At 41.2% G+C, this 24,499-nt stretch overlaps 1 protein-coding gene across 5 annotated transcripts; it reads right to left on the bottom strand.

The window, feature by feature from the left end:
• Nucleotides 1-660: 660 nt before the first annotated feature.
• EEF2K (eukaryotic elongation factor 2 kinase) lies at nt 661-24,496 on the bottom strand. 5 transcript variants are annotated; one of them, XM_018915937.3, is made up of 20 exons: nt 24,369-24,488; nt 23,417-23,517; nt 20,092-20,413; nt 18,266-18,316; nt 16,393-16,493; nt 14,793-14,853; nt 13,925-13,962; nt 11,583-11,754; nt 10,316-10,465; nt 8,665-8,797; nt 7,866-7,993; nt 7,263-7,464; nt 6,940-6,992; nt 6,120-6,197; nt 5,295-5,357; nt 3,891-4,025; nt 2,749-2,937; nt 2,274-2,398; nt 1,536-1,714; nt 661-892 (listed from the first exon to the last, which is right to left on the bottom strand). In XM_018915937.3, the coding sequence occupies exons 3-20, from the start codon at nt 20,332-20,334 to the stop codon at nt 783-785; spliced, it is 2,211 nt and encodes a 736-aa protein (XP_018771482.1). In that variant the 5' UTR covers nt 20,335-20,413; nt 23,417-23,517; nt 24,369-24,488; the 3' UTR covers nt 661-782. The 5 variants fall into 5 exon arrangements, with proteins under 5 accessions (XP_018771482.1, XP_018771481.1, XP_050836205.1 ...); XM_018915936.3 differs by lacking the exon at nt 23,417-23,517 and having other exon boundaries at nt 24,369-24,495; XM_050980248.1 differs by lacking the exons at nt 5,295-5,357; nt 23,417-23,517 and having other exon boundaries at nt 24,369-24,496.
• Nucleotides 24,497-24,499: the final 3 nt, after the last annotated feature.

Raw genomic sequence — 24,499 nt, 5'->3', positions numbered from 1 at the left:
AAATCTTGCTACTGTACATTATTGGACAAATATAAGATCAGTAGACTTTTATACAAATAAAATGTTATATGGTGCAACATGTGAAAATGAGAGAGAGGTAGCTGGATGCCTCACCTCACCAGGAACATGAACAATTTTCTAATGGTATAATATGCAATGTTGGTAATGAATAAAATATTCCACCCTGAATATCCTCACTGCCAATCTGAATAATCTTCCGTACCCTTCACCAAACTAAGGATTCCATCTGAAATTCATTTGAGAATAAATGTCCAACAATGTCAGCAAAATAGAATGGGACTACTTCTTAACATGAGTAGCTGCATCCACAAACTGAAAATTTATGTTCAAGTGCAAATTTGGTGATCATTTTCTTCAAATGATGAAGAAATGCTTAGAATTTAGGAACATGTTTTTCTGTATGTGGGGAGGAGAAGAAAAATGTAAACATACTGATCATTTGCTGTGTAAAAAACAGGACATGTAAAACCTAAACAATAAGGCCTTGTTTTCTTTTGTCAAAAAAACTAGGCCCCTCAGTTCTAACAGTAAAAAAAGTAGAAAAGGTTCAAGTGTGTGTGTATTACAGCTTTAAAACACGAACAGAAGTATGCTATGGCACCCTACATACTACTTATATTTATATTTCTACCCTCAAAAAAATATAAAACTAAAATAGGAAAAGTAACAACCTGGTAACATCACATAAAAATACATCTTTGTAGCTGCAAATGCAGCAAGTCTATAACAAATTTATATACAAGAACTGCTCAATTTCAGTGTCATTCTTCCATCATCGCCCAAGCCTCTTCTGCTTTCTGGTAGTATTGATTTGCCAGTCTGCCCTTCATGGCTTCCATGGCTGCTTCTGCTGCTTCTGTGTAAAGCTCACCTAGAGAGGAAACAGAATCAGGTATGTTGACAGAGTAAAGAAGGAATATGGTTTTAGCCTGAAGCAAATAAAGGACAAAGGGAGAAATTGAGGTCAAACTGCAGGGCCGGATGTATGGGTGTGTTTTAACAGTGTAAGAGTTACATCAGCTGGGAACCTGGCCTCTGCTCTTCAACTTATACAACTGGCTGCTGATGCTCCCCAATGTATCTGGAAGGACTGCAAACAGGACCAGCCTGTAGGAGCCCCCCAGGACAGACATCTAGCATGTAGGTTACACAGCAACTAAGAGAATGTTATGTAGGGCCTTGAGAATCATGGGTATAGCTCAAACTACAAGCAGCAACCTGCAGCTCAGGGGAGTGACCCTGAAGAGCAACCTCAGAGGGAGTGAAGGTTGCCTGGCAGTGACTCAGTGTGCCACAGATTGGACCTGGCACCACCCACTACCCTGTCCCTGCCAAGATCTCTTCTTTCACTGCTACTAGCCTTGTTACACCCAGCACCATTAAATCTGAGGTAGAGAGGTATTGACCCTCTCTATGTTTTGTAACAGCTGAGGCAAGAAATCTATTTTTGGGGTACATGCTGGGGGAAAAGGGAAGGAAAAGCAAGACTATAGATAACAGAAACGAGGCCTCACCTGATCTCTGTGGATCCTTATCCAGGTTGAACCCTCCCATCATTAACATCTCTGCTTCCCTGGCCAGGAGCAGATACCGTGGCTCATCCTGAGTGCCATCATATTCACCTCCCTCATCGTAGTCGGTCATGTTCAGCGCGGCGTTGTACCAGTGAAGTGCCTCCTTCCAGTCCTGGGCCCTGAAGTCAAAAATAATTTCTGAAGATGGTTCCCTTAGGAAACAAATGTACTTTGCATTGGAGATTCAGCATCCAATTTTGTACTGGCTTTTCAGAGCGCTAATGCTCTCCAAGAAAGCAAATGTTCTCATGGAGACTCACTAACATTGGCATTAGGTCACCAAGCAAAATGAGGCTGGGTCACTTTATGCAGGAATTACAGGAGAAAGTATCAGACTGAAGTGTTTTCCTGAACTCCAGAATCTGAGCTTCATTATCAGTTGTATGGCATTTACATTTGTGAGAGCAACCAATTTAGAAAAAAACCTCAAGTTGCAGAGTTTTGTTTCATAAATACTTTAAAATCAGTTATTTTGCAAACTGAGAATGCTCAGTGAAGTTCAGTTAGAAGTTTAATGTTATCTGACAGTGGGAAATTAAAACAGTACCACTGTTGTGTAAAACAGAAAACTCACATAAATAACAAAGACATGCTAAAATACAAAAGCAGAAAAATCATTGCCCCAGCTTTGCCTCTGTGAAGTACCACCAAGTTAATCCACTCAGCCATGCACAGTACCTGTCTGCACCAAGATTTACACCTGTATCATATGCTCTTGCTACCAGAATCATGGAAGGCCGGTCTCCAGCTTCTGCTGCTCTCAGCAAGTAATTAAATCCTTTATTTCTGTTCTCCTTTGTATCCTAGTAAAGAAAAAAAACCCTTTAAAATGCATGCTTCTAAAAACCATCGTTTTACCATTAAAATGCAGTTTCTCAAAGTCAGCCAGTATTTAGTATGTCTGAGAAATGGCACATCCACAAGAAACAAAGCAGCTGAAGAGCAGAGGTGGCTTCAAAAGCTTCCCAAAGGCATGCAGTAATCTGCTGGCAAAACCAGAAAGAGGCAGCATTTTTTTGCTGCTTTGTCCAGATCCTTAATTACAAGAGGCTACACAACACCTAACTGCCATTTTCGTTTCATCTCCATTTCCTACTATTCTAATGTTATTTTTACAATGGACCACAATTCTCCTTTTTGGCATCTTCCATACCTCAAGAGTGACCTCAGACAGAATGTGATGTGGCAGCTGAGAGCACATGAGGCCTAACCCAACGATGGCTTCCAGCTCCCCACAGTCTGCAGCATGCTCCAGGTGGAACAGGGCTGACTCCCGATCCCATTCCTTGTCCTTCTCACAGAAGCGCCCGCCCTCATGATAACGAACCATGGCCAGGTGCACCTGGACACAATTGCACAGGAGAGACAGCATGAGGTAGGATCTGATCCTCCAAGAGCCCTCTGCTCAGACTTTACCAGGTCTTAGAGCTAAGTCCTGGAGTAAGAGGAGGCTCAGGGGAAACCTTAGCACTCTCTACAATTATCTGAAAGGAGGTTCTAGCAAGATGGGGGTCAGCAGCTTCTCCCAAGCAGCTGGTGACAGGATGAGAGGACATAGCCTCAAGCTGCACCAGGGGAGGTTCAGGTTGGACATCACAAAGATTTCTTCATGGGAAGGGCTGTTAAACATTGGAATGGACTGCCCAGGGAAGTGGTGGAATCACAGCTCCAGAATGTTTCTTTCCATTTCCAAGAAACAACTGGACATGACAGTATTATGGTCTGGTTGACAAAGTGGTGATTGGTCAGAGGCTGGACTTGATGATATTAGAGGTCTTTTCCAACCTAAACAGGTTTCTTCCCACATCAAAAGGTTTGAGAACACCTAAAGCTTCCAGAATATTCGTAAGATTCACATAATGTTTTAGGAGTGGGCTTAAGGCCATACATAACCCCTTAATTCACATTTGCATTATCTGGAATGGTCTGGAGTAACAAGAGTCAGTCCATGCTACCAGTTTTCAGGAGCTCAGCTTTGCTTATGGCAAGGTATGTGGGTCAGGCACAGCACGCCCATCCCACTATATCCTCCCTGTGTGATGCCTCTGGAAATGCAGATTAACAACAGCAGGGTTCTTCCCAAAGGAGCCCAGAAATTGCAAGGCCAAACGCAGATGGAATTCATGGGTTTCTGAACTCAGATGTCACTTATACAACATGGGTAGGTGACAGAAAGGTATACATGTGTTACTTTCAACTGCACAAATAAATGCAAACAGGGCAACAACCTCTATGTAAGTAATAAATACAAGATGTTCCTTGTTGGATAAAACAGTATCAGCAGACCCATCCCACCTTTCCAAGGACTGACTTCCCAATTTTCTTTTCAAGTTCTAGTGCATTGAGCCTCTGAATTTCTTGGGCAACACAGGACGGTCTGTGGATGTGGACTCTGGAAGAATTGTAAAGATTCCACTTCTCCACACTGATCTGAAACACAAAATACACTGTTATTCATATTCAAAATTAAAATTCCCATCCATATGGATTACCATCCCAGAATCAAAGCCTCTATTAATATTGTTACTTAGTAGTAAATATTGTATTTAAAAACACAGCTTTCAAAAGTCATGTTAGTAGCTGAATAATTGGTTGTTACTCTTCATTAAAGAAATGGTGTAAACCCCTCTAATCTGAACATCATCACTTTGAAGAATCATTTCAAAGTTCTGAATCAGAAGAAGTTACTTACACAAATAAGCAGCTGAACAGTCACACCGCAAGCATTGAAGTTAGCCATGCACAAAAAAAAAAATGAAACCCACACTTTTCTGCCCAGAATTTCAGTTCCCAACACTTTAAATTCAGTTTGCATTCTAGAAGTCTAGAAAAATTATATGTAACCATGCAGAAGATCACAGGCAGATACATGCATTGGCATTTCTCAGGAGGAGCAACCCAAATGAAGAAATTTTTTAACATAATGAATCGGCGAGAAACAGTAGCTGAAAATAATCCTATCACAATTAAGGTCTTTGCAGGTACACAGAGAAATCACAACAGGAAAGGCTGCTGGCACATAACTTCAGCCTGTTAAAGCTGTTTCAATTTTCTGAAACAGGAATACATAACAATTAAAAGGAAATTCTGAAAATTGTATCTAAATTAATTATTAATTGTTGTCAAAGCTCTGTTTTTATCTTTCCTATCACAGTAGTTATTTGTTTAAGCTTATAACCAAGACCAATTTATCACAGAAGTTCTATTTTCTAAAAGCATATAAGGTCTGGTCTTTCCTAACTCAGGTGACAGCAGCTCTCTTCACTGTGTATCTGTTTCAAACACTGCATGTTTTTAAGAAATCATACAGGATATGATTTCAACTACAGAACAACTACATACAGGATAGAATTCCAAAAGTAATGTGCAAAAAGGAAATATAATTTAGCTAGGTAGAAAATAAATCCACAGAGCTGTAATTTTTTTTTAAGTGAGAAACCCATGCATAATCACTAATTTATGACAGAGGTCAGCTACAGAGGTGACAATTTGTTTCACAGTACTTCTTTCACGAGAAAACAAAGACAAAACATAAAAGGAAATAACAGAGTGGTAAGTTGATATTAATAAATATTTTCTGTAGCTGAAAAGGAAGGGGAACCAGCATCTGGTTCAGTGATGTGGTTAGGTGGCAGATGAGTGGAACAAAGGACAAGCAGAGCAGCAAACTCAGTCTATGAACATTTCTGCTTTATTTACCCTTGCTGAGCTTCCCAAACTGTCTTCATCAGACTCCTGCCTCCGGTTGTTGTTTGAATGGCCCTACGTTAATATAAAGATTTGTATCATTGAATTTGCAGCAACTGATGTGTGCCAGATATGCCTTTAGGCTGTTCCTACCTTCCAGAATTAGTAGTGACAGTGAATTAATAAAGACCAAAACTGTTTCCACTGGATCAATTTCTTTCAGTGATATCACAATATATTAAGACATACCAAAATGATAAAGAACTTGGCACACATGGGCTTCAATCCCATAATCTGGAGATACCATGACAAGTATGTCTTCTAATTAAATATCTTGGTATGATCTCCATGTCAGGAAGCATTTATTAAAAAATTTGTATTTTAGAGGAATAAGCAACTAACTCCTAGGAATTTTAAAGTTCCATATTATTACCTGACAACAACATTTAAGTTCTGTAATACTTCAAGCCATACCAAGCAGAGAAGGTAAATGAGTCTGAAAGCAGATCATACTCATGGATTCCACATGACAAGAAGATGGCTACACATCCTAAATGCAATATATAATACTCTAAAAACCCACACAACAACATCTAATCAAATACAATATTTGAAATTAAGCTACTCATTACAAATCATCTTTCTCCTATAAGAGTGTAATTCCCAATATGAATAAGTAACTTTGCGACATGGGGGAATCTCTTTGTTTCCTCTGTTTTCAAAGTCTAGAGCAGGATCAGATCTAGATCAGAAAGGATAAAAAAGAAGATTCTTCTACAAAAACAGTTTAAGTAGGAACAGACTATACCAACTCTGCTATACCAGTCAAGTTCTTACCCTCTCTCTATGATCCAGATCTTCTGTCTCACTTCTCTTTTCACTGGGATACCCACTGTCTCCACCATTTTCAAAATCCTACAGAAGTCAAGAAATAGAACAGCATTAGCATTACACTTTGTCAGGACTTCAGTTTGACATCTCTCACAGAGCAAATGGTTTGCTCTTTCAATGAAATATATTGGATGGTCAGACTGGATGAAAATGATCGTGTTACCTTTGTCAGAAGGAGCAGGACTTAATGATACATAAAGTGGTCTAAGATTGTCTTCTCCCTTACATACATTTAAACAAATCAATGACTTCCATATTTTATCAAATCATGAATCCACTAAATATAGTTTTCAGCTTCAGTAATAAACCAGTAACTGACAGCCCCTGGCACTAAGGCCCAGCACTGGAAAATGCCCATTGCAAACTTCCTGCACCTCCTCAGGCAAGGTTCTGTAATGTTCCATGGTACCAGTACTTGCAGAGACCAAATCCATAGGGATTCTTTAGCTTTAATACCACAGCAGCTGGGACAAGCACTAAAGACACAATATGCAGGCAGGAAAACGGGCACATGCTTTAAGTATCTGTTAAAATACACCAGATGCAAATAAATTTCTGGTGGTAGAATAATGAATACTAAAATATTAAGATAAAATGTTCTTCCTTTACTAGAAACAGCCAATGCACAGAGGTAACATGATCTGCAACAAGAGAAATAGGCAGAGTACCTTTATGTGCTTTTACTGAACAAAATCTTTGGGAAGTTCTATAAAGAGACATTTTATTAGGCAACTGCAGCCTCATTTTCTGTTGGAAAGACACTCACCCTTTTGTTGTCAAGCTGATCCAAGTTATCTACTTCACTGAACACAGGCCAATCTAGGAGAAAAAAAAATATTTGCTGTTATTAGAAGGATAACATGCTTGAGGAAAAAGCTCTAGATATCATCATTTTACTGCTGTATTTTTCACAGAAGCATCTGTGTATTAATAGAAGTATGTTCAGTTTTACTTCTGCTCAAAGAGGAGCACTAGAAACTGTTCTGGACTAAATCAATGCTGTTGTGCTTAAAAACAAAAAAAACCAAGGTAAGACACGTCCAATGTTCAGGAACCCCCCCAGAGGTGATGTAGGAGAGGCTCACTCACTAAGCATGTCCACCTTGTGGCTGTGAGGAGTTGCAGAGGAGGGAGAACAGGGCAGGGAGTCAAATGCCACATCGCTCATGCTTTCATCCCCGGAGTTTTCAGACAGGCGGAAGAGCAGGGGGGGGCGGCTCCCGGACACCGTCCTCACCCGGCTGCTGCCGCACTTCTCCTCCGTGCCACGGAGAATTGTTTGAGCAGATTCCTCGGGAAATCAACGAGAAAGTCCTGTCAATAATCCTTCTGTCAATTCTAAGCATGCTATACAAGCCAATGTAAATGTTCACTAGGAGTCTTCTATAAATATACATAGGTATCCAGAAGTATTTGCTTTGAAAAGCTCTACACTGCAGCAAAATATCAAACCCTGACATTTTTACTGTCAGAGAGAGTTTTATTTAGGACTGAGTTTCATTCCAAGTATTACATCAAGTCCCACTGCCACCAAAATCTACTGAAACCAAGATCAGTTTGCAACAAGCATCAAATCAGGTTTGTGAGATCCAAAACTTATAAATCATTTCCTCATTCAAAGATCTACTTGGTCCCAAATATACACTGATTTCAAGGTTCCCTGTTAATTAAACTTTTTCATCAAACACTTACAAGCAATTTTTTATTATAATCCAAGGCATCTTTCTCTTTGGATGAAAGATCAAATGGTGCAAGCCCCATGCTTTTGCAGATGTTGTTGCAGAAATGAGAATGAAAGAACAAGGCCATACCTCGAACACCTAAGGCATTAAAAAAAGTTAAGAAAGGGTTTGCTCAAATTTTATATTACAATTTACTTATTAAAACCAAAAGTCTCAAAGCTTTTCCTAAAAAGCCAAGAGTGAGAAAATGCTTTGTAGCACAAAGCCTAACCCTCTTCCATTTCAACACCTGTAAGAGCTTTTCACTCTCTGCATGAGGAGTGACAGAAGTGAGAAAAGTCTTGGAAAGCTACGTATGAGCAAGATATAACAAAAACCTCATCCATCACTGAGAAATGTGCCTAAATTTGATCCTGCTTACAAAGCTTGCAGTGTCCTACGAACAACTTCATATATAGACACTTGGAATTTCAAAAATACATAGTGCCTATCTGTCTGCATTCAGCTGTATCCATTCCTGCAATGTGGCAAGGAAATCGAAGGCCATGTTATTGTTCTCACAAGATAGAAACTACTTAATTATGTTACTTGTTGAGGAGGAGGCCAGGAGACATGAGCCACGATCAGCTCTCATTTTAAGACTGCCCTTATATGACAGCTGACCTGTACAGGACTCCTTACAACAGGACTTCCCCAGCTGTTTGCAAGACCCTCAGGAATGTGTCAGCTCACCCAGTGCAGTGGCTACTCAGCAGAGCTGGGAAGAAAAGAGAAGCACCCTTCAGTGAAACAGAATCATTGATTTTTACCTAGGTTTCCATCTCCAAAATCTGCACCACTCTCTGTATGGATCTGAGGGTCTGTGTAAAGATCTCCAACTCCCTGGATATCAACAACAATGAGCTGGTGTCCTGAGCGCTCAAAAGTGAAGTGACTGAAGGCCTGGAAAGAACCATAGAATATGTCTGAGAACACTCTCCCCTCATCTACTGAAAAGAGCAACACATACTCCCATTATAGAGGGGAAAAGAAGTCTGATAACCTTATCAGTGAAATATGAAATATTTCAGAAATATAACTGGTATAAACATCATGATGAAAGCAGTGAGAGAGCAAAGCATGTAGTACCCTGTCTCTCCAACCTGCTCCAGCTCACAGAGAGGCTAAAAAAGGCAAAGTAAAAAGCAACAGTAGGCACAGGCAGGGGAAAGGAGATTGCTTAATTCCTCATTTTTGTACTAGCAATTGTTTTCCACTATAGTCTTCACTTTAGGTAGTGGGGAGCTGGCTGGCAGAGAGAAAAACAGTGGGCTCTGAAGCGAGTGCAGAGTAACTTCTGTATAAACATTTTGGCTGTGCCTGTGAATCTGCAAGCTCTGCATCTCTGGGACACTGCTTCCTTCTGCCAACAAGCATTAGCTCTGCCACAGTTTGGAGAAAGAACCAATAAATAAATGTGAGCATCCCTACAAATTCTTCTTCCCCTTTGAGTGATCCCCCTGAGCAACTGCTCTGTGTCTACATTTGTGTGCCAGATAATGAAATGTACATTTGTGCTCTTGAAAAAACACATTTCAAGAATCAGATACAAAAAGCCCTTCTCTTTAGAATAAAGTTGAGATATTAGGAATCTTCTGGGAAGGCCTCCAACAAAGCGTTGCCAGGCCTGGGGGAGGTGACCGGTGGTGATAGACAAACATTTTAACTGCAGCAAATACCAGGGAACATTTTGTTCCCAACCTGTGAAAGCACAGCACTGATTCAGTGCACAACTGTTCTGTGACAGCCCAGAACACAAATTCTCTGCTTACATTAAGCCTCATGACAAATACCTTAAAATAGTGTAAAAAAATGTAAAAACCAAAACTCTCAAGGCCCAGTAAAATACCTCTTTGTTACACTGACCACTCTGCATTTTTCAATAATATTTTAAATGAATTTTACAAGATTCAAGAATCACTTGAAATCTGTCCTTGTATTTCTATATGCAATCTCAGATTCAGCTATTCAGAGGCTGCAGCTAGAAAAACTGACATTTTTATATGCAAATGGACTAGATTTATTTACATGAGTTGGATGCCAGCCACCTCTTGTGTATTACGTGAGGAACCAAAAGACTATTCAGTACACAGTACATGAGAGATCTCTTCACTGCCTCAATTTGAAGAAAGTTTGAAACATTTTGATGCCTGCAGTTATAATTAGAGTCAAAGGGCTTAAGGTTTCCAAAGAGTATTAACCCTGTTCAACTGAACTGTAATCAAGTGAAATCCAATAAAGAAGCACTGAGCGCTTGAAAGAGCGGGCCCCAAGCAAGGGGCAGACAAACTGCAAATAGAGAAATTAATCTGGCATTGTACTGCAGATCCTGCAGTTTCCTTTCTTGGCAGTAATGCAAGACCTCTGGAGAGAGCCCAGAAATTCTCTGCAGCAGACTCCAAGCATTAAACAAAGCCTCACTTGTGGAGTTAGACGAATGTTGTCGTCTCGCACAAATCCAGAATTTGAGTTGTATTTGATGTATTTGCCCTCAATGTAATGTTCCAGATGGAAGAGAGGCTTTCCAGGCCTGTTCTTCATTTCAATAATACAGGTCTGCACTATATCCACCTGGGGAGGGAAAGAAGATAAACATGACTAACAGCATACTGTCTTCAGATCAAAGTGTGTGTGAATCCTTCAGCTGTGAAAACTTTCCCAATGCAAGAATTTGAACAATTGCAAAGATCCTTCTGTTTAACAAGGGGGTGGGGGAAGAGTCATGTGCTTTTTGAGTTATTGGAGGAATTCCATAAATTAAAAGCAGTCACTTCAAAACAGCTCACTTCTGCAAAAAAACCCTCTGAAAAAAATCTTAGCAACTGCTGGCTTTCTGTTTTATCTTGTGGGTACCTTAAAGAGTACGCTGCAAAGAGTCTGCACCCAACTCAAAGAAATGCATTTTCAGAGAAGGGCTGAGGGTATCTACTGTTCAGGTATCTCTGTATCCTGCCTCACCTTCTCCCTCTGTGCCACACACATTCCTATAGCAGAAACCATCACAACTCCACTTAAATGTCATTTTGGAGAAAATATGTAAAACTTCTAGATTTGTAGATTTCCCTCTGCATGCTTCACTGTAGACCTCACCTTGCCATTAGGAGCCAGGCAGTAACAGCATAGTAGTAACAGCTCCTCATAGGGGAGGTAATGCCAATATCCCCCATACCAAAATCACTCATTTTGCCCATTAAAATTCACTAATTTTGACCATTAAAATTGCTAAAGTCTCCAGCAGGTTTCAAGCTCTTTTCAAAAATCATTGCTAGTTACATGTTTGGATGAGTGTAGAAGATGTAAGCATCTACCTTCCTGGAGCACTAACAGTTAAATGCTTGCTGAGACTGCTGCTGGCAATAAATTCTGTGACATCTCTGGTTATCAAAAAGCAGCTGGGCACACATCAAAGAGAGCAATACAAACATCATTTCATTTTGGTTTTCAGCTAAGGACAGTCAGACATTCACAAACACACAGCCCCTAGTCCTGGAAATATAAAGCAATTTCTGTATTTACTCCACTCAAAATCAGCTATCGTTTAACAGAAAACACAGAAAGGCAAAAGAATCTATCCAAGCATTTAAATGTGATGGAATGTGAACAAATAATTCCCTCTAAATTATGTCTGCAAACTAACCCAATAGAAGAACAATACTTCGTTTTTGCTTAGCAAGATCTTTGAATGCACCTGTTTTGGTGGCTTGTGCCGGTTGTACTCTTCTCCCCAGAGTTTTGCTTCCATCTGCAGTCGAACATCCTCAAAATAAACATCCCTGCTCACACTCTCTATGTATTGCTTGGCAACATAATTATAGGCAGCTTTCCAGTTCTGAGTGTGTAAGAAGTTGGACAGCTTTTTTCTGAAAGATAAATCAATAGTTGGTGAAAGGAAACCCAAGGATTTTAATTCAATCTTTCCCATTTCCTTGCCTGCATGGACAGAGCCAGGCTCCAAGATGAGCATTACCCTCAGTCATTTACCAGGTATTTCACCTGAAATATGAAGCACTGGAAAGGGACAAGGGAAAATGAAACATCCCATGGGAATGGCTGGGATGTGCCAAACTGTTTGGTTTAGCTGCAGCTACTTGTGCTCTGAACTTTCTCCTTTTCTCAATCCCTTTCCCTTCCTGTTCCTCACAAACCTGGAGTATGAAGGGTTGGTGCCTGGTCAATAAACCTGTTCTATTGTCAACAATTATTTTCTGCAGAAATTAACAGGGAGTGGCCTTTCAAACATGAACTGAGAAACCTCTCCTGTATAAAAGCAATCTGCTGCTTCTCAACACACAGCAGTGACTGCTCAGTAACCCTCATACTCCCAGAAGGAAAACTGCACCTGACAGTTGTCATCATGCAGCTTTTCCCTTTTGTTGATGGGCAAATCTTTAATCCACAGATCCCTCCAAAGCAGAGGGGCTGAGGCAGGAGGCTTGGTAGTGTGTAGCACAGGAAAACTTTGATAAGAAAGGATCTGCTGGCTGCCAACAAATGCATTAGGCAGGTGCTTTAATTAGTAGCAGCACTCGGTCAACCCTTCCCCCTCGTTCCTCTTCCTCTCCCTGCCAAGAACTTGGTACAGGGGACACTCTACAGGCAAAGCAACTTCATGCTGCCTGTCCTCCTGCAGGGATGGGCACACAGTCACAGCAACAGAGGCCTTGGAAAGAATGAACATGGAAATGAGGTAAAAATTTCAGCCAGATCTCAAACTTTCCCAGTTCTTCAAGGAACATACTCCTCTGCATAAAAACAAGTCAGTTCATGTTTTTCTGAAGTCAGTATCCTCACAGTGGTTCATTGGGCCATGGGCAGCTAATGCTGTCACTGTCTTAACTAAAAACTTGCAGAGTTCCAAAAATCTAGGAAAGAGCTCCAGATGGGAAATATCCCTGTACCACTGACACACATGGGAAACCCAGCAGTAGGAAGCTGATATTCAAGTTATGCTTTTTTAGTACCAGAGGTTAAGACAAAAGTGTTAGCAAATTTCTGTTTATGGCATTACTCAAAATATTGTGTAATGGGGAGTTTGGTAAGTAACAACAAGTAAAAGCAATGTCAGCAGGCTGACATGTTACTTATGATACTTAAGATATGTTACTTCCTAGGCTTCATTCACTACTGCATCCAGCTGGCTTTGCAGGAACAGAGCCACCAGCATGAACTGATACTGAAATGCCAATGCTAAACTGGAGCAGTGTGGGGTTACTTTTTTTTCTTTTTCCTCATGTTCAAAACACCACATTTCCATCTTTCAGAAGTGTCTATATTTCCAGAGCTGAAACCACACATCAAGTTCAATTTCTCTGGATTCTATATATGATAAGATGAGGGAATGTTTTTAAATTCCTCCCCCCCGCCCCGACATTTTCCAGGAAACATTTATTTCCAGAACCTGTAAGGGGTGGGGTAATTTCTTAGCACACACCAATTTATAGCTGGATGCTGATCTCCACAATAACATTTGATAACACTCTCCAAGGAAGGAAAAGTTCCTCCTCAGTCTTCCCCCACACTTTATCTTTCTGGAAGTACAACTGTTAGCGTTCAAGTTCTGCCTTACTCAGAACATTATTCTGGTACATGTGAAACAAAGCAAACTCTAGGAGGATAACCTTCTTTACCAATGGAGGCATTTCCAGTTGAGACTGCACCAACCAGATATTCTTTCTCTTTTCTCTGCCTAACTATGGCCTCAAGTTGGTCTCCAGGTTGCACACACCTATGACCTCATATCAAATTTTAAGATATTTTAGCACACAAGGAACACAGAAATGAAGTGGCTGTTACTATACTTTCATGAATATTTTGCCTCCCAGAGTTGAAGTACGACATTCAGAGAACATTCTCCTTTCTGAACCCCACTCCCTGCAGGTGGAGTCACACAAACAGGGATAAACCCCTCAGCAAAGACTTTTAGAAAGGAGTTGAGCTTTACACAATTTCCACTACATCTGAGTGAAATTCAGTTACCACAGAAAAAATACTGCAAGGAGGCCAACAAAGATGAAGTGGGCAGATACTCACGTTCTGAAACACTCTCGCATTGCTCCACGGCCAAAAGGCTGGGGAAGAGAAAAAAAGCAAAAACTCAGCATTGCCATTTCCACAAAGTTGATTTCTAACCAGTAAGAGACACAACCATGGCTTCCCCTTTATACCATGCAGAAAGCAGTTTCCAAGCAGGCTCTATAGAAATATTTCCTCAAGGGAAAGTGAAAACCCACTGGTAGTGTTAGCAGGTATCAGGGGAAAAGGCATTTGGATAAACTCCACCTACCAATATCCCATGGAGAAGAAATGGTATGTCTTTTAAATAAGCTAGTTAAATTCTCTCCCCAGTTGGGGGTCAGCTCTGTGTGACTGCCTAAAGAAGCTTCGCAAACTTCATGCTCTCTGCATTTAGGCTTCCATAGAGGATGTGCCAAAGAGCATCTTCTCCCCAGATGCCAAATACTCGACCAGCAGCACAGAGCAATGTAACCCCAACACACAACCCACCCCAGGACTTAACCGGGAAAGGACAGTGCCTTCTAGTCTCCCATACAGAAAATTCGGTTGGTTTTCATTCTAGCAACAAAAATTATTTGGGAGCACACAAAATAGTAGGACTACTGCCAGGCAGGGAAATGATGCCAGAAGGAAATGGGAGGGGTGATATGGAAGGGAAATTACTGGCAATGGAACAAATGCCTCATGTTGCTGACAGGGAAGGTCTGACTCCATTTTCTACTCTATTCTGGAGAGAAGAATACAAAGAAAAAGAGGTTGGTGAAAAGAATTACACTGAGACTTCAAAATTTCTATACGGAAAACATCTTGCTGCCACTGTTCAGGAACAGAAAGGAAATTACAAACTTGCTGTTAGTGAATATGAAGGACAGTGAGATCTTACTTGAGAAGCCATCTTGATAAGGACTTCATCTTCAACCCAGTCCCCAGTAACAGCATTGTACCTGCAAAATCAGGAGATACATCTCAGAAGAACGCAAAGGGAACCCAAATCCTCCCATTTCCAGCACCTGTCCTTCCTTATCTGTAACTGAGCCTGGAAAATGCTGCTGCCACTCCCACACAAAAGCTTCCAGTCTTGCCACTACACTCTGGCCCTCCTCATTTTGGGCAGGCAAGGAGAAACACATCCAGCTCTTCAAAGAGACACTGAACCCTCCTATCAATGAGCAGATTCTAAAGAAGAATCTAAACTTCTGTAACACTACAGATCAGGCTTTATCTGCCTTGAAGTTAAACCTCCTCTGTGATGCCTGGGCAGTACACTGGGGGCAGAAAGGGCCTCACCAAGCTCTACACACTGGACAGGTTGTCTCCCCCAACCCTGAGCTTGCATAAGCCTGGTTCTGGCTGGCTATTTGCCTTGGGGCTGTGAAGAATGTGAGCAGCACCAGCTGTGAGATACAGTGGGACCAGGAACTGCCCAACACTGCACTGAGGGAGGAGCAAGGCCCTGCACAACCCTGTGATAATACAAAGAGTACAACTGTGGTTTCTCCCCACCCCCTGAGCTCCCAACACAGTGAAAGCCAAATTGGGAACCACAGCAGCTGAGTCATCAACACATGATTGCTTCCAGCCTGGTTCCCCCAACCTGCAGAGAGTCATTCTTGCATGCAGACATCCCATATTCTCACATATATTATTTGCAGCAAAGAAAGAGGTAAAAACAGGAGTATCAGAGCCATCTCTTTTTAACAGGATATTGAGTAGCCCTGAACTAAAATCATCGCTTATTTGTATTTTAAAATATGCAAACTATTTCAGGACTTTGTGGCTGACCAGGGACAGATGTAGTCTAAGGGGAAGAGCAGCACTGCATGACTGGTAGGGGGATGGAAGGGAGGACTCCCCAAACACTGATGCTAAGTGGTGATTACCTGGCCTCTAACCCTAACCCTTCCTCCCAGAAACCTGTGTCAGTAGAGTAAATATTTTGGCAAAGCTCAGGTTAAAGCACTGAACCCAGTTTCAGAGCCAAACTCCTTTTAGCACGTAGACCACACTGAGCCATTCTGGGCTTTATAAGGATTTAAATTCCAGCTACGTGCAAAAATACTGCATGGAGTAGCAAAACTGAAACTGCTATTTTGGGAAAGTCATGGAGGGTTATGTTGCTTTCTTTCCCAAACCAGTTAAACTAAGAATTCTGCCTCTTTGTTGGGATTAATTTCCTTATTAAATTACATTTATGGCATTAACAAATCAACCAGAAAATACTTTTCAGCCTTGCTTCCTGGCTACAAAGTGGAAGTCCTAGATACTGCTTAGGTGGGAGAGAAAGTGTGACAATGGTTTGCTGAAAGGTTTATTTTTGATGATGTGCAGTATTTACATATTCCTGAGAGACTGAATTAAGACCCCTTCACTCTGGGCATTATGAAAGTTCTTCAGCCAGATATTCTGCACTACACAAACTCAGCCCTTGCACAAACCAGCAGTCCTACTTAATATCAGCATCCAAAACAGGAAGACCCACAGACCTGTAACGAGTGGCATGCTCTGTCTCAACGTCCTCCAGATGAAATTCTGCCCAGGGATCAGGCATGTGCTTGGCTTTCTCAATAGCATGCTTCCAGGTCTCCTGAAGAAGTTACAGATTGGCTCTTTATTTATAACCAGCAGCAGCTCACAAAACCAGCACTTTCTAGAGCACACCAGGATCCCAATGCTGTGGAGATGTGCAAATACACAAGCCTCCAAAGCACTACTCAGAGCAGGGACCAAGTAGTACCAGAGACAACTCTGACCTTTTTATTGTTTCAATTATAATGAAACCCAGCTCAGATATATCAAGCATAGATTTCAGTTCAATTTGCACCACTGTGAAGTCACTGAGAAGAGAACCTGGCACAGTATATACCAAATACAATTTACAAAACCTGTGGTAATTTGAAGAAATCTCTAACATGCTCTGCACATGGCAGTAAGGCACATCCAGATGATATTAATTCACTCTTTCTGTTTTGATTTTTAGCTTTTCATATGTAGCAGCATATGCTGGTTTTGCATGCATAAAAGTAAGTCCAAAAAGTCTTTTAAAGATACAATCAATATAGATAAAGAAAGAAGTTCTGTGAACCCCAGGGTCCCAGACTGTGCTCAGCAAAAGAAAGAAGAAATTAGAATGTTGTAAAAATTGATTATTATAACAATTCCAGACAAATAGCTATTTAAATGTTCACCAAGTCAAGAGTAAAATATCAAAGCAGTTTTCTGGAGTACAAACACTCTCTCTCTACCAGCCAATTTGGATGCTTTACTCTTAACATTTTGTTCTCCCTCTCTTACATTGCATGTTTCCAAGAAAAGTGGAGATACGATCCTGTGATGTGCCAAATGCCTTCTGCAAAGTGAGCAGGAGAAAAAGCACTCTGCACCCTGTCAGTAAAGAAGAACTGGGCTCTGAGATATTATTACTGCCTCTCTGACTGAACTCCAAGTGTGCAGAAACAGTAACTTTTAAAATATTGTGATTATTTTGTGATTAATTTGTGATTATTTTGTGATTAATTTGTGATTATTTTTTTATCTTCAGGAATTAAAATCAGTCCTTTTTTATAAAAAAAAAATGCACTATAAATTTGTGTTAGCAATGGCATCAAGGAATTTTTTGAAGCAGCTAAGCTTTAAATGTTTGTGTTTATTTTGAATTTCAGCTTTAACTATGCAAACCTTGCAAACAATTTAAATGCACCCCTTTCTGACAATAATAACACAAAATGAAAACAACACTACATTAAAGAAAATGACTTTAAAGGACTTGTTGAGAAAGATTTCCTACGTTTCATAAGAAAATGAAATTACCTCAGGTCATGCAGTGACAGCTCATATGGACCTGAGAATTTCCATACTTAAATACCTATGACAGAAATAAGGAGAGAAAGCAACAAGAACTGCTTGGTTGATCAGCTGTATCAAATCGTTCTTGGGCAGATTCCCTCTCCAAAATGAGATCTGTGTTCATGTTAGATGATAATTTAAATAAGTTAATTACTTGTGCTTGATCTCTTGAGGTGCTCTGTACAAAAGCTGTATCCTAATCTTCAAACAAACACTAGTTGGATTTCATGGAAACGGTGCTAACAGTGCAATTTTTCTCCTGCTGGAGGCATATGGCTGCCACACAGTGAAATTTCAGGGTAGAGAACACAGGATGGGTATTATTCCATTTAACAGGTACCTCTTCTAGTTTTGACTTGATGACTCTTATGGGCTGAAGCAATCAATCCTCCCAAACAATAAAATAATGAACAAAAAAAAGTCCATAAAAAGGAAATAAACCCCAACAATACCAAATGAAAAAATCATAATGCATCTATTAGATATGGTGTTGACATTTTCTTTTGAACCTACCCGACCATGGTCAACCACAGAGCCATGCTTAGAACGATGTTGTGTGTCATTCTAAAGGATCCATGAGAGACATGAAAGTAGGAAAATACATGTGATAAGACAATGATTGACAAAGAGTCTTGATTCTCTTTGTTAGTAAAAAAAACCCCAAAAAACTTCCAGTTAAAAGTCACTCTTCAATTTATATCCCCAATTTAAGTTCCTTCTTAGAACATCTGCGAAGAAACCTATTGAGGTAAGTTGGTAATTTTTTAAATGGAAAGTATTTGTTAAAAGGGTATTGCCTATTAACTAGCTATTTAAACATTGCTGAGTCCTGTTTAAAGCAGAAAGTTAACTTCTCTGTCTGGCTCTGCCTTTCATTATCAGTGGCCCACTGCCTTGCTTTAGCTTTGAGGTCTGACAGGCAGACTCTGATAGGCCAGGCTGTGGGGTTTAGGATGCCATCAGCCCTGCCTGTCTGCTTCACTGTGCTGGAAATCACCATCCCTGCAGCTTAAACAGGAGATGGAGACTGGCTTGCTCCACATCTCAACTCAAAGCAATTTATCTGTGATAGGAGCTACAATTCCAAACTAGACATTATAGAGACCAAAACATGGGTACAAACATTCTGCAGAAACAAAATGACAGCTTAGGAAGGAGGAAATAATTGCAATTTCTGAAGTCCTTATCAGTTTTATCTCAGAGCACATGACTCAGAAATTGTACCGCAGACCCAGAGGCAAGTGTTTAGTGCATGTTAAAATGTACACACAAATGAAAACTAAGCTCCCTACCAGGTCTTAACTTGCTTAGTTTAACATACACCAACAGCTGTCCCATTTCTATACTAAGCTTTTGCTCCTCACCTTCCTTAGGCATATGTACCTTTAAATGTTTCTATTAACTAGCTTTGGCAAAAATGTTCCTGCAGACAAGCCAGCTTCACTTTCAATGTGATACTCACTATGTTATCTGACTGAAATAACCCCCAGTATTTTTTCACAATTAAAGCATGCATTAGGCATAACTGAGATTTTAGAGTATCTATTAAATAAATGTTAATAACTATAATAAGAAATGTGTTAATAAAACACATCAAATACAGGAAAATCTACGAGATGTGCCAGTTAAGCATGTAAACACAAATAACAAAACACAAACTGTGTTTATTTAGGATATGTAAGTTACAGAGCGGATGTCACTTGAGGCTCCATTGCCTGGCTTGATCTGTGTGAAGGGAGCTGAGTGAAAAAGGACACACTGCCAAGGAAGCACCAGCTACAGCCCCTCTGACCTCCCTGCAATGCTGTAGCTGTTGTTCATCCCAAAAAGGTCAGATACTGCTTGTGTACACTGGCAGGAACTGCTGCCAGGGTGATGCCTCATGCCCAAGCATGACAGTCAACATGTCAAAAGCTCCCTAAGGAGTTATAACATAAAAAGTTACCCTTACAATTTTATAATTTGCAATTTTATTGTCCAACTTAAAATATCACAGACTAGCAAAATTCATAATAACTTATCTTCTGACAGGCCCCAATTTTTCTTACACCAATTGTATTATCTTCTGAATCTCCCAATCAACATACTGCACTGTAAATGGCAGTGAATTTTCTCATGGACTGAGGGGAGGAAGATCCCCCCACTGACCTGAAAGGGACAGTAAGCAATTCCATGGCAGTGTCAGACTATTGGCTTAATGGAATTAACTGCAGGTCTGGAAAAAACAGATGAGTATCTTAATTGAAAAGTGTTAGTTACAAGAGATGAAGCAGTTAGAAAATGTCTCATGCCAACTAAGTAAAACCAAAGCCTTAATGAAGACTGGAGCCAATACTCACCTTAAAGCTAAAGCTTCTGGGAGATGAACTTGAACTGTACTGCTCAGTTTTTGCTAAGCTGCTGTAATAATTGTCTACTTTGGTATTGGCAGACTTGTTAGAAACTGGATCATCAGTTATTGGACAGATAAAATAATTGTCTTCATCATCACTATCAGCATCAAGATAATTCCCAGAGTCCCCTGGAGTCGTTCTGGCATTATCAATCCCTTCCATACGAAAAATCAGGTCCTCGTCTGCCATGTTTGCAGGAGGTTGGTTTAACTCCTGCCAGGACTGGAACACCCACTACTCCAATGCACATGCAAACAGGGGGAAGAAGCTGGGTGAGAGAGGAAGAAAGGAAAAGGTTGTTAATAAAGAACAAATAATGCATGACATTGATGTCAGCACACTGGCAGAAAAGAAATATATTTGCACCTGGCTCTGTAAAAGTAATCCTCAAGTAGTTTGAGCACCTCTGCTAGAGCTGCTGAGAAGCAGCATTCTGGTTTTAAACTGCTACAGGACTGAGAAGATAACCAAGAATACTAAGCCAGTATCTCCTCTTCCAAATGTCTTTACTCTTTCTTATCTGAAATGCTGAGTTTCACACTAGTTTTAGAAACTTGAGAGAGTTTTACCGCAACCACCACAGTCAAATTTTCAAATCTTTTCAGAACAAGTCCTCTCAAGCATATTCTGTACAAATTATCAGTCAAATGAATTAGAGAGTATTATAAGAACGACACATAAAATTTTCCACCATCCGTAAGACTTAAGTTGGCTTTTAGCTTACATAGCCCATAGGCTGCTGAAAGTATAGCACACTGCAGAAAAATTAGGTGGAGGAATGACTAAAGCCCTTGGAAGAGGTGGAAGTTTACACAGATACTCTGGAAATTCTGGCATGTACAAAATAGAGGATTAGTGAGAATACTCGAAATTTGGCCATAATGCTTGCTGAGCAATGGGATTTAATTTAAAACAGACACTTCTAAGTGTCGCACTGTTTACTTCCTCACCCACCCAGAAAAATCAGGGATTTTCACACAGCTAGTTTAATAAAACAACCACACACCAATGTTTTCAGTTTTGCTTTACAGTTATTCCTCAGCCCTTTGCATTTTCAGTCTTCTTTCTGCATGAAACAGGAAGATGAATACACTTCTACAGAAGTATTCATAGCTGCTGACCTCACTCCCCAGTTACTGAGAAAGTGGTCACCACAGAAACAGCGCCTTAACATGAGGCAGCTTTCAGCAGCAGCATTATTTGCTACTTAATGCTCTTCTGACGGGGGGCAGCATTCCCACACTTCAGCCAGCAACACAGCTAACTCCAGCACTCCATCAGGCAGCAGCTGCTCTGGAACACCACTGCTGGAGGAGGTCTCAGTCACCTCACCTCACTCCGCACTGGAGCAGCTCTGGAGTGCTCACCTGCTCCTCCAGCAAAGATCGTGGGAGCTGCCGATTCTGGGAAGGGGCAGTAGCACATACCTGGAAGGGGAAGGTGTCACTGCACACACACCTGGCAGGGGGAAGGTGTCCTCAGCTGCCACTGCCCTTTTCACTGTGATCATCTTACCAGTGTGCACTGACCGCTGGAGAACCCCTACTGCCTGTCACACACACAGCCAGCAGCTGTCAAAGGATGCCTCAAGGACGTGACTAATCCAGGACATACCACAGTGCTGCACAGCCCCATCACACCCAAGTGCTGTCCTGCACTCCCTTCTGCTCCTGCTATCACACACATCACCAGATCCATGGGGCTCAGGACAGTCTGAGAAGCAGCAGCAATACAGGAATGCGGGTTTGTGCAGCAGTGACTGCAAACATTCTGATTTCTGTGACTTGTGTAAATGAAATATCACCACACAAATCAGTTTCTATTTAAAGCTAATGGTGTTTATGAAAGTCTCTTGGTTTTTCTTGGAACCATAAGTCTTGTAAAGTACAAGATGTTTACTTTGGGATAATAATAATTTTTAAAACAGAATTCAATAACCACAATTTGAACGATACAAACACTGCTCTATACCTCACAGTTTGCTTGACAAAAAGCCTTATAAAAAGCCTGAGCTCTAGCCCAAGAGTTATATTCTGTGCTTCTGCATTACAGCACAGAAGTTGTACTATATAGGAATTTCTGTTACTACTGCTGTTGTGTTTTGATAATTTCATCTTTAATATCCATTACAGAAGTATTCCTAAGGCTAAGCAACAAGGAGAGCGAGACTGCACTAAACCAAGCCTGCCAGGCTGCATTATCACACACAACCTATAATTTTAACTACCCACTCCAACCCACTTTGAAAATTCATTCCATTTTTTATCAGCCTTATACTATGCCATTCAAAATGCAGATAATTTAAAATACAGTTCTTAATCTGCTCTAGTCTGTATTTATTTTTGTTTTCCCAATGCCTGTTTTAAGTACTTTTCCTTCTCTTGCCTTTATATCCAAGAGCCACACAGCCAGGAGGGGCAGGTGAGTGGCAAGGACAACATGAAAATATGCAAACACAGATAAGCAGCAGGGAAAATTCACATCACAGGGCTGTTAAAGCATGAGACTTGTTTCTTATAGGTGTCTGTTGCTACAAAGCACTGCTGACCTTAGTAAGACTCTTGGCCAAAGCTCCATAGTGGCCTCAGCATCTAAACCTTCCTTAATTAACCCCGAAGAGCTGAGTGACAGAAATACTACAGTCAGCAAAAGAGGGGACAACTGGAACATCTCCATTTCCTTCTAATTCACTGTTTCAGCTCAGACACAGCACCCTGCAACTCCTTAACACAGGACAGGGGGGCAGGAACTGCCCTGTATCAGAAGTCCCAGCTTGTCTTGTGGAGAAGCATTAAAGCAAGCATGACCCAGCTCTCCCTGGTATAATACTAAATCCCTTTTGGTTTAATACCACATCAGTTAAAGCCACTTAACAGGATACCTGTAAGAGTAACAAACAGTTTTTTTCTTAAAAGAGAGAAGTCACCTTTCAGATCAACATTCTTTTGAAGTCCAGATTCAAAATTTAACCTAAGCAACCATACAGACTATGCAACTTAAAAAGTATTATCACCTTTATGAGCTACAGACACAAAGCTACATAAACTTGTCCAGAACAACCCCACTAGCTATGCTAATGTCCTGTAGCATATACAGAACTACGGTGCTTTCCAAACACCCAACTGACCCCTGCAAAGTAAATGTCTATTCTCATCTGCACCACACACTGCAAGAAAACAGGTTTAGTGAGTCCAGGTAAGAGCTATGATAAAAAACAAGATTAAAAACCCCAGAGATAACTCGCTGTCCATCTTTGAAAACCTTGTCTTACCAGAGACAGATAATGAAAAGCCTTGAACACAGGTCCCTTCCAGTGTGTCACTAGTGCAAACACCATGGCACAAATCCCATTCACTTTGCCTGCAAGCACAGCTAGGATAATAATTTTATTAGTCTGAGTGTTAGAGAGCAACAATGCAAAATTCATGAAGCAAAGGGGTGAGTTCAGCTGCACCAGCTCAGAATACGAAGCATTTGAGACAAAACCCTGTGCAAGGAAACACAGCACGGCTTCAAACACACCAATGGCTTTTAGAGCTGCAGGCAGTGAGGCACAAGAACAGCCCTTCCGAGTGAAGCCCAGCCGGCTGCCAAACAGCAAATAAACACTACGTTAAGAGTATCCAAAACAAGGGGGGTAGAAAGGACAGAAAAGGAACATCCAAGATAACTTTAAAATACCCTTCCATTGCCATTAATAGACCTGTCACTTCAACTGGCTTTAAATACTCTGCACAATTAGCTATCGCTGACTTTCTGTAGGCATTTGCTCAGTACCCCACGTTGTTAATTAACTCCATGCTTTATGTGCATTGAGGTATTTGAAGAATTCTCCGAACACCAACCCTCCTGGAGCCGTCCCAGGCTGTCAGGGCGGACTCAGCCGCAGTCAGCCCGCGCATAGCAGCTGTTCCACGGTCACAGACAGCACCTGGCACTTTTAAACAGCCTAAGCACCAAATTATGCTCACTGTCGTGGAAACATATATGGACGAAACGCCAACCTTCAGGTGTGAGCGCTGCACTGCTGCCCAATGCCAAAAATCAGGTTACTTTTGGGCCCGCGCAGAAGCTTGCCCGCCGGCCCTTCGCAGGCTCTGACCACCCCAGCGATCGTCATTTTCCGCAATTAAAAACGCCCTTCCCGCGCTTCCCGCCGCGGGCGGCGCTGAGGCAGCTGCCCACCGCCTCCGGGCCAGGCCCCGCACCGCGACGGCACCTACCGGCTTAGGAGAGCCCAGATCCGCCGCGCAACCCGGTACGGAACGATCCCACAAGCCCCACAACCCCTTCGAGCTGCCGCCCTGCTAAAGGAAGGTGGGCGGTGGGAGGAGAAGCCGACCCGCTGAGGGGA

This window comes from Serinus canaria, chromosome 14 (assembly GCF_022539315.1).
Source record: "Serinus canaria isolate serCan28SL12 chromosome 14, serCan2020, whole genome shotgun sequence".
NCBI lineage: Eukaryota > Metazoa > Chordata > Aves > Passeriformes > Fringillidae > Serinus > Serinus canaria.
Note: the sequence above shows the minus strand (reverse complement) of the source record. Positions and strands in the feature narration are given on the sequence as shown.